This window comes from Microtus ochrogaster, unplaced genomic scaffold (genome assembly GCF_000317375.1).
Source record: "Microtus ochrogaster isolate Prairie Vole_2 unplaced genomic scaffold, MicOch1.0 UNK73, whole genome shotgun sequence".
NCBI classification, from domain to species: domain Eukaryota; kingdom Metazoa; phylum Chordata; class Mammalia; order Rodentia; family Cricetidae; genus Microtus; species Microtus ochrogaster.
This window is the reverse complement of record NW_004949171.1, coordinates 242703-254957: the sequence shown is the minus strand read 5'-3', so window position 1 is coordinate 254957 and position 12255 is coordinate 242703. Positions and strand designations below refer to the sequence as shown.

Sequence of the window (12255 nt, the reverse complement as noted above, 5' to 3'; positions counted from 1 at the left end):
GACCACCAGCCACATGGAAAGAGGGGCAGGAGACAAATATTGATAGCTCAGGAATCAAATGAAAATAAAAAGTAAGCCACATCATTTAATAATTAAACCCCATTTAGGCAAAATTTTATATAAGGTATTTTAAACCAAAGAGGAGTTTAATATAGGTACAAACTGCATTTGGTATCTTACTTTAACTTTCTCTCAGGTTACCTCAAGCTTGCTTCATTACACAAGTTCTCCAAACTTCCCTTCTTGGTTTTGCTGTCTATACACATTACTAAAATTTTTAAATATTAAGAAAAGAAAATGCTCATTGAACATTGCTGACCATCAAATGAGTAAGCATTAATGGAGATGTATTTAGCAGTGGTAAAATGTTAAATTTGACAAAACTCTCAGAATCCAGTTGACTTTTCACTCCCATATTGACATAAATTCACCTAAAAAAGACCATTTATGTCTTATATCAATTAAATAATCTAAATTTTGGTGAAAAATATTAAGAACCTGTAGATGGCTATAGTTAAATAGATGTATTATTTATGTTTAATCATGTTTCTATATAAGATAGTATATTTTAAAATGTATATTAAAATAGAATATGTTATAATATAAAATACTTTATGTTTCAGATAAGATTAGCATATTCTTTATAGACATAAAATATGCAGTGAATAAAATAATAGAGAAAATACTAGTAACTGAAAAGAGCATTTATAAAATAATAGTCATAACAATGCACACGTATTTGCAAATTCTTTAAGTTTGTGGTCAACTGTTCTGTCTGATATCAACGTATTTGGAACCTCTAAGAGCCCAGGTCTTTGGAGAAACTTTGTAAGAGGTTCTTATCTATGTTTTCAGCCATATCAAAACCCTAACTGACCTGACCACATTTAAAAACAGACTTGCTTCAAGTGTTTTTGAAGTAGTAAGAAAAAAAGAAAGAAAGAAAAAATCAGTGGAACACTTCTGCCCCCTACCGGTCTGCTTTAATCAGCATCCTGAAACAGCATTGAGTCATCCGAGAAGAAAGTTTCAAAGAATTGCCTAGAAGAGATTGAGGATACCTGTGGGCTGGGCGTACTTCTGGAAGATTATTAACTGATACAGGAGGGCCTAGCCCGTGGAGGGTCTATTCTTAGGCAGGTGGTTCTGGTCTTTCGAAGAAAGGTGGGTAATTGGGATGGTAATTAGGATGGCTGGAGTTCCTTCCCAGCATCCATATTAGCCTAATAATAGTAGCTCGCAGAAGCCTTTACTGCAGGTTCAGGAGAACTTCAGGCCTCAGCCTTCCTGGAATCCATACTCACAGACACAAAATTAATAAAAAATAAAGATTAATCTCTTAAAGAAACTAAAATATTCAAAAGACAACAATAGATTTCTATGCCATCTTATTGCATTCTTGACCCTTCTAATCATGCCTACTCTTATCATGGGACTTGGGGAACAGAATTAAAAAGAAAGAGCCCCAAGATTTGAAGGAGCATAAAAGGGAAACGAATTCTTTATAGTGGGTCTAAGCCTCATGCAGAACGCCTACTGCATGGTACCTAGAGCTCCATCACAGTAGATGCCTCTGCGAAACAGCACTTGACCATGCTAGTACACATCTCTGACTTGCAAAAGACCCTGAACGTGTATTAATTTTAGTGCCTGAGAATGTTAGTCATAGGAAATGTTTCTCAGACTCTGGAGGAGGAGAATGCAGGAAGCTCTCAGGGGGAAGAGCCAATGCTGGGCAATTCTCCAATGGTAGGATACAACTCAATGCTCTTGGGCTAAACATCTAGGGCCCAAGAGATACCTAAAAAGAGGTATAAATAAGTGGTCCTGATTTTCTGGCTGGACTCTGGGAATCTCCTTGCTGTTGCCTTTTCTCCTAACCTGCTAAGTATCTCCAATCCTCTAACAGACACAAGTAAGTACATAGTTATGTTCAAAGGAAGCTTGTGGCAGAGGGCAGGAGAAAACCAGAAAATGGCAGAAGGCGCTCCTCAGTGTTTACCATAGGGTACACCACTTAACTCTAGGCAAGTTGATCTGCTACTGTGGTGTACTTCTATCTTACGTTGAGTAGCTGAGTCATCAGATAAGACTTTCCCCCATTTAGATTGTATTTACACAAAATATATATTTTGCTATCGAGGCACACTAAATAGAGGCACATTAAATTTCATAGTGGTAAATAAGGCTTAGTCATTTAAAAAGTTTAGTAAAAACAATTTATGTAGACACGGATCAATGTCTGACTAATTCCCACAAAATGCACTGAGCACTAGAGCACTAGAATATCAGGTACTGGTGTAGATGCATATTAAAAAACGAAAACTCAGAGATGTTAGCTCCGGATGTGGTAAGGATCTTAGTCATGATTAGGTAGGAATAGAGGTCTACTTTAAGCCAATGCTTCTGTCACTGGATGTTCTAGAAACAGGTGACGCTTTTAGAAGATAGGATATTATTCAGTTTAAGGTAATACATCTTGGCTTTGGGGTATGTTACGATCAAATTTAATCTGAAGTCTGGAAAGTTAAATTTGTTTAAAGTAGCAATTATTTTTGTCTTAATGATGGTAATTTTATGAGTTCCCTAATGTCATCTGTTGCTGCAATAGAAATTTATCTGATTTATGAAGCTATTATCCTCAAATACTAGCTTGAGAATGGATTCATAATGGTTCTAATCTTTCGGGTAATTTATCAGCAAGAGAATTAAACTTCAATGTAACAGTCTCTTTTACACAGCCAAGTACATGACGGGGTTCAGGTCCAATTGCATGCAGCCCGAGTCAGAATATCCCATCAATACTGTCGGAGCATAACACGACAAGGAGCCAGATCAAGAGTTTAGATAACTACTGATCTTAGTATCACAGTGAAAGACAAATGAAACTGAAAGACCCCCGGAGTGGGGAGACTCTCACTCAGGACTCAGGATAACACGACTCCCCAGGAACTCACAAGAGACTGTCCTTGCTGCAATCACACGAGGTTTATTGACGGGAACCAGTGTGCTGGGGCTGAAACTCATTTCCCACAAAGGGGTAGAGGAGTTCAACCCCAAGTAGCTGGGAGAGGGGGTATTTAGGGGAAGAAACCACAACCCAAAGGCGGTAGGGAGGACGTCATTGGAAAATTCTGAAAATACCAGTGATAATCACAAGGGGATAACTCCCCATTTCTCAAGATTATTTTCAAGATTATAATCTAACTTTATGGTCAGCTAGTTCCTGGAACAGAGTCACTGAACTGTCTCACCTAGATTTTTGGTTCTTCTCTCCTTGCTAGATTTTTGGATCTATTCTTTCTGCTAGAGGGGTCTGGATTTATCCGGGTCTTTCTAAACAAAAGATTTGAGTTGGCTAATGCTTACTACCAACCAAAAACAAACAAACAAACAAACAAACACCCTGAAGGGTCTGTTTGCTTTCCTTTTGATGAATTATCAATTTACTCTTCTGATAAATTACCAGCTTCTTCCACAATGACTGTTCTACTGTCCTACACAACCCCATTTACCAGTTGGTTTATGTGAGAAGAACAGATTCATAGATGTCCATTATTTTTAAAGAACTTCATGCCAACTTACGGTAAGGCCAAATTGGCTGACTCTGCATTATATATTTAACTATAATTAAATAAGCAGTGTTTAATGTTTTAATTGGAGAAAAGAGGCTATTTTGTACTAATAGAAAATGAAGTGAGGCAACAATACAGCACAATGGTGCATATTAGGAGTACTCAATTGTAGTGGAATCAAGGTATAAAGGGCAGCTGCTCCTCCTTTAATCAATTTTTTTGTTAAGCATACACTTTGTGTTTTATTGTTACATAATCATCCAGCTATACCATTGTACTTACTTCTGAGTGTCTATGTCATGATACATAGTTCCTTCTACATGGTTATACTTAGCATCCTCACCACCCTCCCTTCTTCTCTGCTCCCCCTTGACAGACTCTATTCTCTTACCAACAGTTTCCTCCTGCATTCATTGCATAGATACTCCACAGCCTTCTCCAGCACCATCTCTGCTCTCTTTCTATCACTTCATCCTCTCTCACAGTACTAACCTTGCTTTGATGACCTGCTCCCCATTGCTCCCCCATTATAGATGTGAAATTATAGAAATTATAGAAATTTCACATCTATAATGAAACTTAAACCGATGTTCCACATATAATAGGAAGCATGCAAACATGCAGAATTTGTCTGGGTCTGGCTTTAGTTTGCTTAGCATAATCTCTGATTGCATTCATTTTCCTGTGAATGCCATAGTTTCAGTATTCTGACTGAGATACAGTAACTCTCAAGGGAATTTTCATTTGTATCTCCTTAAAAATGCCAAGTAGTCTTTCAAACATTTATTGCCTTTATTTCTCTGTTGATAACTGTCTATTCAGCCCAAGGGCCCCTTCAATGGATAGCTTTTCCCATATTAGTTTTTTGGGTTCTTTACATATTCACAATATTAATTTCTGGTTGAATGTACAGCCAGCCAAGATTTTTCTTTATTCAGTAGATTGTGAGATAATCATTTTGCACGTTCATGTGTCATTTAAAGAAACAAACCTTTTTCACCTTTTATTGGAGAAAAGTAATGGGAGAATATTGGAGCTATCTGTTAATTACAAATCTCATATCTATGTCTATATCATGTTTTATCTGCACATACACACACACACGTAGCAATGTCTTGACCCTTTCTTTTATCCCCTCATTTGGAGCTTGTTATCAGCAATACACCTTTCTTCTTTTTATTAAACACCATGTATTATTCGTAGTATGAGGGGATTTATGTGATTAGTGTAGTTCTCACCATTTGCTTCTGTACTGTGCTTAACAATACAAGGAAATATTGTCTAATTTTCAATAGACTGTAGTATAGTAATTTTTCTTAACTACTTAGTATGCTTCTGCACTTTTTGCCCAGTAAAATCTGGGGTTAAAAATAGTTTAGATCTTTAAAATCACATATAAATTTGAGAATTGGGTTAGTTGGCAGATAGGAGTACATTTAATTCTCTTTTGTGATTCCAATGACTAATACAAGGCTCAGCACCAATTCATTGATCATCAGCATAGAAGATTTCATATTGTGTTATAAGGCTTGAAATCTACCTTATCAAACTTTATTTCATGGGAGACAGATTTCAGCTTTGTGTCTATTTTCTTCAGGGATATGAGGAGTGAGAGACTTGATGATGTGCATACTCTGTATCTAGTTTGATCTTTGTATACAGTAACAGATGATGACTGAAATTAGAGCCCTCAGAGTTTCTCTCTCAGAGTTTTGGGTTCAATGGGAACTAGGAAAAAGGACTCAAAGCTTATGGGCCCTTCCTTTTCTGTCCCTGTAAATAATAATGTGGATATTATAAGTTATTATAGAGATCATTCCAGTAGGTTATCATAAGAATTTAATAAGCTTATATATGTAAGATGGTAAAATACATATTAAATGATAACCATTTCTTTCAATATGCAATAATTAATTCCTTAATCAAAGGAGTGCATGTTTATTCTAGTTCATCCTCCTTGATGTTTTTCATGTAGATGTGAATATTGGCGAAGAATATGATCAGACCTCACTCAGTCTTGGTGGTATTCTTCAATCTTCAATCTTGTGCTTGTTAAAGTACCAGGGCGTGGATAGACAATGAAGGTGGCCTCTTCCCCTCACAATCACACCAGTCCACAGGATGTGTGGTATGTTCTGATTGGAATACCAGGACTGGAAGATCTGCATACCTGGATAGCCATCCCCATTTGTTCTATGTACATTGTGGCTATCATAGGCAATGTCCTCTTGATCTTCCTAATAGTGACTGAACGCAGCCTCCATGAGCCCATGTATTTCTTCCTTTCCATGCTGGCCTTAGCAGATGTCCTGCTTTCCACAGCCACAGCCCCCAAAATGTTGGCGATCTTCTGGTTCCATGCCAGGGGTATATCGTTTGGTAGCTGTGTGTCCCAAATGTTCTTCATACATTTTATCTTTGTGGCAGAGTCTGCTGTTCTTCTGGCCATGGCATTTGACCGCTATGTGGCCATCTGTTACCCACTGAGATACACCACCATCCTCACCTCCTCAGTCATTGGCAAGATTGGTACAGCAGCTGTGGTCAGGAGCCTTTTCATCTGTTGTCCATTCATCTTCCTGGTATATCGACTTCTTTATTGTGGGAGAAACGTAATTCCACATTCATACTGTGAGCATATGGGCATTGCCAGATTGGCATGTGACAACATCACTGTCAACATCATATATGGCCTGACTATGGCCCTCCTGTCTACAGGGCTGGATATAATACTCATCATTATTTCCTATACTATGATCCTTTGCACTGTTTTTCATATCCCTTCTTGGGCTGTCAGATATAAGGCCCTTAACACATGTGGCTCCCACATCTGTGTCATTCTTATGTTCTACACACCTGCATTCTTTTCATTTTTTGCCCATCGCTTTGGAGGCAAAACCATCCCTCGCCACATCCACATCCTAGTGGCTAACCTCTATGTGGTGGTACCTCCGATGCTCAACCCCATCATTTATGGGGTGAAGACCAAGCAAATCCAAGATCGCGTGGTTTTGCTTTTCTCCTCAGTGACTAAATGTTGTTAAAATGATGAACAATACTAAAGAGTGCATATTCCAGAATAAAACTCTCTTTTGAAATGTTTTCCCTGTGAAAAATAGGAGTAATGAAATTTATCTAGAAGCCCTTAGTGTTCAAAATGATGATATCCACAGAGGTTTTCAATACGTTAATTAATATATCCAGAGATTGTGGGATTTTTAGTGGCTTTTCAGTGTGTATTTTCAATTACTTTATAGTTATATAAATAACTGTGAAAAATACATTTTTTATGTAGAGAAAAGACATGAGAACAGAAAGCCATTGAATATCTTAAAATTATTTTATTAATTCTCTGAGAATTATGTACATTGTATTTTGATCATATGTTAAAGTGAGTCTTATTTTCTTCTGAAATATAAAGCATTTCTATGCCCACTGGAAGATGCATGGACCAATAGCACAAAGCTCTATATTATGGATATTTTTGTCAGTACCTATTTTCTATCCTAAATTACTATAACAAAGCCACATATTTTTAGACTCCCTAATATTTTATTCTTTTTCTTTTTTGAGTCAGGCTCTCACTGTGCAGCCCTGGCTGACATTTAACCCACAGAGATTTGCCTACCTCTACCTTGAGAGAATATATATGTATATACAAGTATATGTATATATATATTTAGTTATGCTTATAGATGATCACAAAGCTGCTTTTAAAGTATAAACTTACACAATATATACATTAAATAAGTTGTCAATAATGAGTTAAATACATTTACAAAGATAAAGTTAACTCTCAATATCACCTGAGTTTTATAAAAGCTAATTTTCTACATATGTGTGGGGGTTTTCTGTTCTAAGACATTAAGGAAGCATCCTTCTGGAAATGGAAGCTTTGCAAGAATAAATGACTGGGAAATCCTGTGCCTGAGTTAAAAAGAGACCTCAGCAAAAGTGTTATTGGAATGTCCACATGGAAACTCACACTGAAAAAGGCTCTGCTCAGATGATGTATGTGTATGTGTTATACAGTAATTCACTTTGATAAAAAAAAATCTCCTCATTTTTCTGTTAAAATCTAATAAAAGCCATGAAACTGTCAAAAAGATCTGAATTATACAAAAAGACAAAGCGACATTTAGAAATTCAGCTTGAACTTTTTAACATTTTTGTAACCGTTAAGAGTTTGTTACTATCTTGTTTACATGTGTATATAAATACTTATCCATATATATGCACAGATATATTCATATATTTACATTAGACTCACATGTACCAAGTGCTCTAACGAGCTGTGAATGAACTTCCATGTATTCTTTTCCTTGTGAGCAATATAGAACAAACAGCTCTAACCATGAAGCAAAGCCACACTACTGAAGAAACCGGCCGCTCCTTCCTCAATGGCCATTTCCGGCCCAAAGTTCCTTGGGTAGGGTGGGGTCACAGGAGTCCCTCTCCTATCCTTGTTGAAATGTTGATTGATCCTGTGTGGGACTTGTGCAGACAGCCACAGCTGCTATGAACTCACAAGTGCAAGATCCTAGTCATGTCAAGGAGATACTATTTCCCAGCATTTCTATCCAACTCTGGCTTTCAAAGTCTTCCTTTTCTCCCTTCTCTTCTTCCAGGAATTAAAGGAAAGAGTTTTTTATTTTGGACAAGTAAGTCTTACTATATAATCCTGGTCTGCGTGCAACTCACTAGGCCTCATGCTGGCCTCAAACTCACAAAAATCTACTTGCCTCTGCCTCCTCTGTGCTGGGATAAAGGGGTGTGCATCCACACCTTGCCCAAAGTTAAATTTTTAACATGCCATCATTGAAAATAATATTGTTTAAAGACTTGCATCATATAGCTTTTGTTTTGGTGGGAAATTTTCCATATTCCTCTAATATTTTAAGAGATATCATCAATAAAGTGTGGAAACCTCAATAAAATAAGCTTTCACATACATTAAGGGAAGTGTACGAGTGTACTTTTGATTATGTTAATAGTCTATTAAATTAATTCATATTGATGTATAATTGTTTATAATTTTATTATTATTATTATTTTTGTTGTTGTTGTTTTCTGTGTTTGGTAGTGTCATTCACAGTGTCACCTTTTAAAAAAGCTTCGTGTGTAAGGTAGCCCAGACACATACTATGGATCATCTCTAAAGCAGAATGAATTTCTTACATGAGCAGAAAATAGGAATCTTATTCCTTTCATTTCTTGAATTCAAACGTCAAGACCCCTTCCTATCACGAAGGATATTAAAACAAACATTTAAAGAATACAATAAATTTCAATCTATGCATGTGGTATAGATTGGAGATGCCCACATATTGAACATGTGTATCACCTACTATGTTATTCATGATAATAAAACAAAAATCGAGTTTTTAGCAATTTAAAATGTGCAACATGTTATTGTTAGCTTTAGTCACCATGAACTTACTGAACATGTTAAATAACATTTTTTTTAAAAAAGTATACTTTCCCAATTTCTCTGTACACACAGTTCCTAGTAATCACATTTTACTCTTAGTTTTTAAAGTCTTTTTTGAAAGCTTACACCCTTTTTTCTGTTAGGCAAATACTGGTCATGACATTAGTTCTGAGTGTATTGATATTACAAATGCTACAAAATTTTAACAAAATTGCCTATCACCAATTCAAAAATTTTATGAGAACAGTATAGTGAGAGCTGTCTTAAATAAGAAGGACTTTAGGTCACCCAGGTTCAAGGGGAAGACTTAGAGGTGCTAAAAGTTATTGAAGTTCTCAAGTACGCTTACTTTCCAAAGCCATCCTCATTTGTGGGTCTGAAAAAAAAAATCACTACTGATTGCACAAGGACCTCATCTAAAGATGTTTTGTTTCTTTCCCAGTGCAGTTGATATTGACTCATCTGTCCTCAAGCTCCTGTATTTTCCCTTAGAGCATGGACAAACTACTTCAAAACCTTCGTGCACGGCACATTCAATGAGGAACTGACAAAAAGTCTACTGGCTTTGGCAAAGGTGAACACATACGTGTTCTGTGTGATCCGGGCAGTTGAGAGACTTCCATAAGGGACGTAAGAGCTCCATCTCTCTGAAGACTTCAATATTTTTTTGAAGATGACTTAGTAATTTGAAGATTCAAATAAGAATAACATATTCAAGGTGCTTTTATTTTCACCTTTAAGTTATTATTTTGAAATAAGTGCCTACACATGATTTTGCCATCTAAGGACCTCACCATGTCATTGGTTTCCAAAGGGAGGGTAATTTTAGTTCTATGATCCAAAGGAATAGAGAAGTTGGAGAAAGAAAAAAATTCTGGTAAACAACATCTGTTAGTTAATTAATTTCCTCATTTCTCAAACACTTTCTGTTTTCTGGGTTTCACACATTATGCTACTCTCCATCCCTGAACTGGCTGCAGCCACAGTCTGCATCGTTTTTTACCTTTGCTACAGGACAACTTTCAGAGGCTCCAGGGACTAGAAAATCTCAGGTCCCTAGAGACGTACTGTAGTATAAACCCCTCAGCCTTCACTGACTAAACTATCACAAAATTTGCACAGCATGAGTGGTCTGTGTCTTATCAGATAGCTTCAGGTAAGTTTGGGGGGCTTGAGGTTCTGTACCATGAATGTCAAAGTAGAAGAAAAAAGCAAGCAGATAGCCCACAGATGTCTCTGTCTTCATTTATAACTTGGTGTTAGATTAGATGGAACTTTATGTCTATTCATTGGTAAATAGTGGTCTATTTTAACAGAAATACCCGCTACCCTTCAGTTTAACATAATAAACTTTTCCACAGCCCTTCTGTTTTGCATTTAGAGAATTTAGAAAATTCTGCAAATAATAATATTTTAATAGTCAGGATATATATATATCTCATTTCACATAAATGTGTTGATGTTGATCAACTATTCATAATAAAAATTCTCACAGAATTGGTAAGATGTGTAAAATAAATAATTGGATTTAAGGAAATACTAAACCTTTAACAGGTTAATTTGGATATAGCTCTCTTCTATGAAGAGACTTCTCAAAGAAACCAGCAGTAAAGCAATAGGCCTGCAAGATGTTCCAAAAACACTTGCCTTCTTTAGAGAAGACTGGGAAATCTCAGTCTGGTGGATTATCTGTGGCTACTATAGGTTGATGTGAGATCATCTAATATCATCATTTTACAACTTGCACTTAGAAGTCCTTAGCAACACAGAGACAAGAGATAATAAGCAAAAAGGGATTTTGAGTCCAGTGTTCTGAAAAAAGAAAAAAGTTTCAAAGAAATTTTGGCATTACTAATACTGTAATGACAACTTAGAACTTTCTGCTTCATTTTAAATTCCCATGGAAAAGGAGATAAAAGTGGAGAGGATTAGTTGAGATGAGAAAGGATAGTATACTCCTAACTTACTTAGAATACATTTTAATAATGATTTAATTTCTCTTATATTCAATGTACCCAGTCCTAGTATGGAGCAGAAGTTGAAGCATTACACGGCTACACTGTTCTACTGACAGATTCACCATGCTGACATTCAATGGCTCAGTCTTCATGCCTTCTGTATTAACACTAGTTGGGATACCTGGCCTGGAGTCAGTGCAGTGTTGGATCGGAATTCCATTCTGTGCCATGTACATCATCGCTTTGATTGGGAACTCCCTAATTTTAGTTATAATCAAAAGTGAAAAGAGCCTCCACATACCCATGTACATTTTCCTGGCTATTTTGGCAGTCACAGACATTGCACTTAACACATGCATTCTCCCCAAAATGTTGGGCATCTTCTGGTTTCATATACCACAGATTTCCTTTGATGCATGCTTGCTGCAAATGGAACTCATCCATTCCTTCCAGGCAACAGAATCAGGCATCCTCCTGGCCATGGCTCTGGATCGCTATGTGGCCATCTGCAACCCCTTGAGACATGCCACCATCTTCTCTCCACAACTTGTGACCTACCTTGGAGTTGGTACATTATTCAGAGCTTTCATTCTTGTATCCCCATCCATATTGCTCATCAAATGTCGCCTTAAGTACTTCCGGACTACTATTGTCTCCCACTCTTACTGTGAACACATGGCCATTGTGAAATTGGCAGCTGAAGACGTCAGAATTAACAAGGTCTGTGGCCTCCTTGTTGCCTTTGCCATTTTAGGGTTTGACATAGTCTTCATTACCTTCTCCTATGTGCGAATCTTCATCACTGTCTTCCAGTTGCCTCAGAAGGAAGCTCGATTCAAAGCCTTCAACACCTGCATTGCTCACATCTGTGTCTTCCTACAGTTCTACCTCCTGGGCTTCTTCTCTTTCTTCACACACAGGTTTGGGACTCACATACCCACCTATGTGCATATCCTCCTGTCAGATCTTTACCTCTTAGTCCCACCTTTTCTCAACCCCATTGTCTATGGTGTTAAAACTAAACAAATCCGTGACAAAGTTGTGAAGATGCTTTTCTCCAATAAACCCCTGTAAACATCAAGGACTCCCTCTGTTGAAATGCTGAGTGGTTTCTAAATAGCAACTTGAATGAGTTAAATCTATGTTTTCTCCAAACAGGAAACTGTGATAGCATGTGGATTTCAGATACTTATAATTTGTAGATGTATGTGTTAAATAAAAACAACCATGTTTAAATTTCAAATTATTAATGCATTTTTTTGGATTGGAACTACAAACATATTCTTATTTG

The 12255-nt window shown here is 36.9% G+C and overlaps 2 protein-coding genes across 2 annotated transcripts; both read left to right on the top strand.

Moving 5' to 3' along the window:
• Nucleotides 1–5653: 5653 nt before the first annotated feature.
• LOC101992102 (olfactory receptor 52Z1) lies at nt 5654–6619 on the top strand. Its single transcript, XM_005370149.2, has one exon. The coding sequence runs from the start codon at nt 5654–5656 to the stop codon at nt 6617–6619; it is 966 nt and encodes a 321-aa protein (XP_005370206.1).
• Nucleotides 6620–11087: 4468 nt separating this feature from the next.
• On the top strand, nt 11088–12038 carry LOC101991817 (olfactory receptor 52A5-like). The gene has a single exon (XM_005370148.2). It carries the CDS (start codon nt 11088–11090, stop codon nt 12036–12038), a length of 951 nt encoding a protein of 316 aa, XP_005370205.1.
• The last annotated feature ends 217 nt before the right edge of the window (nt 12039–12255 follow it).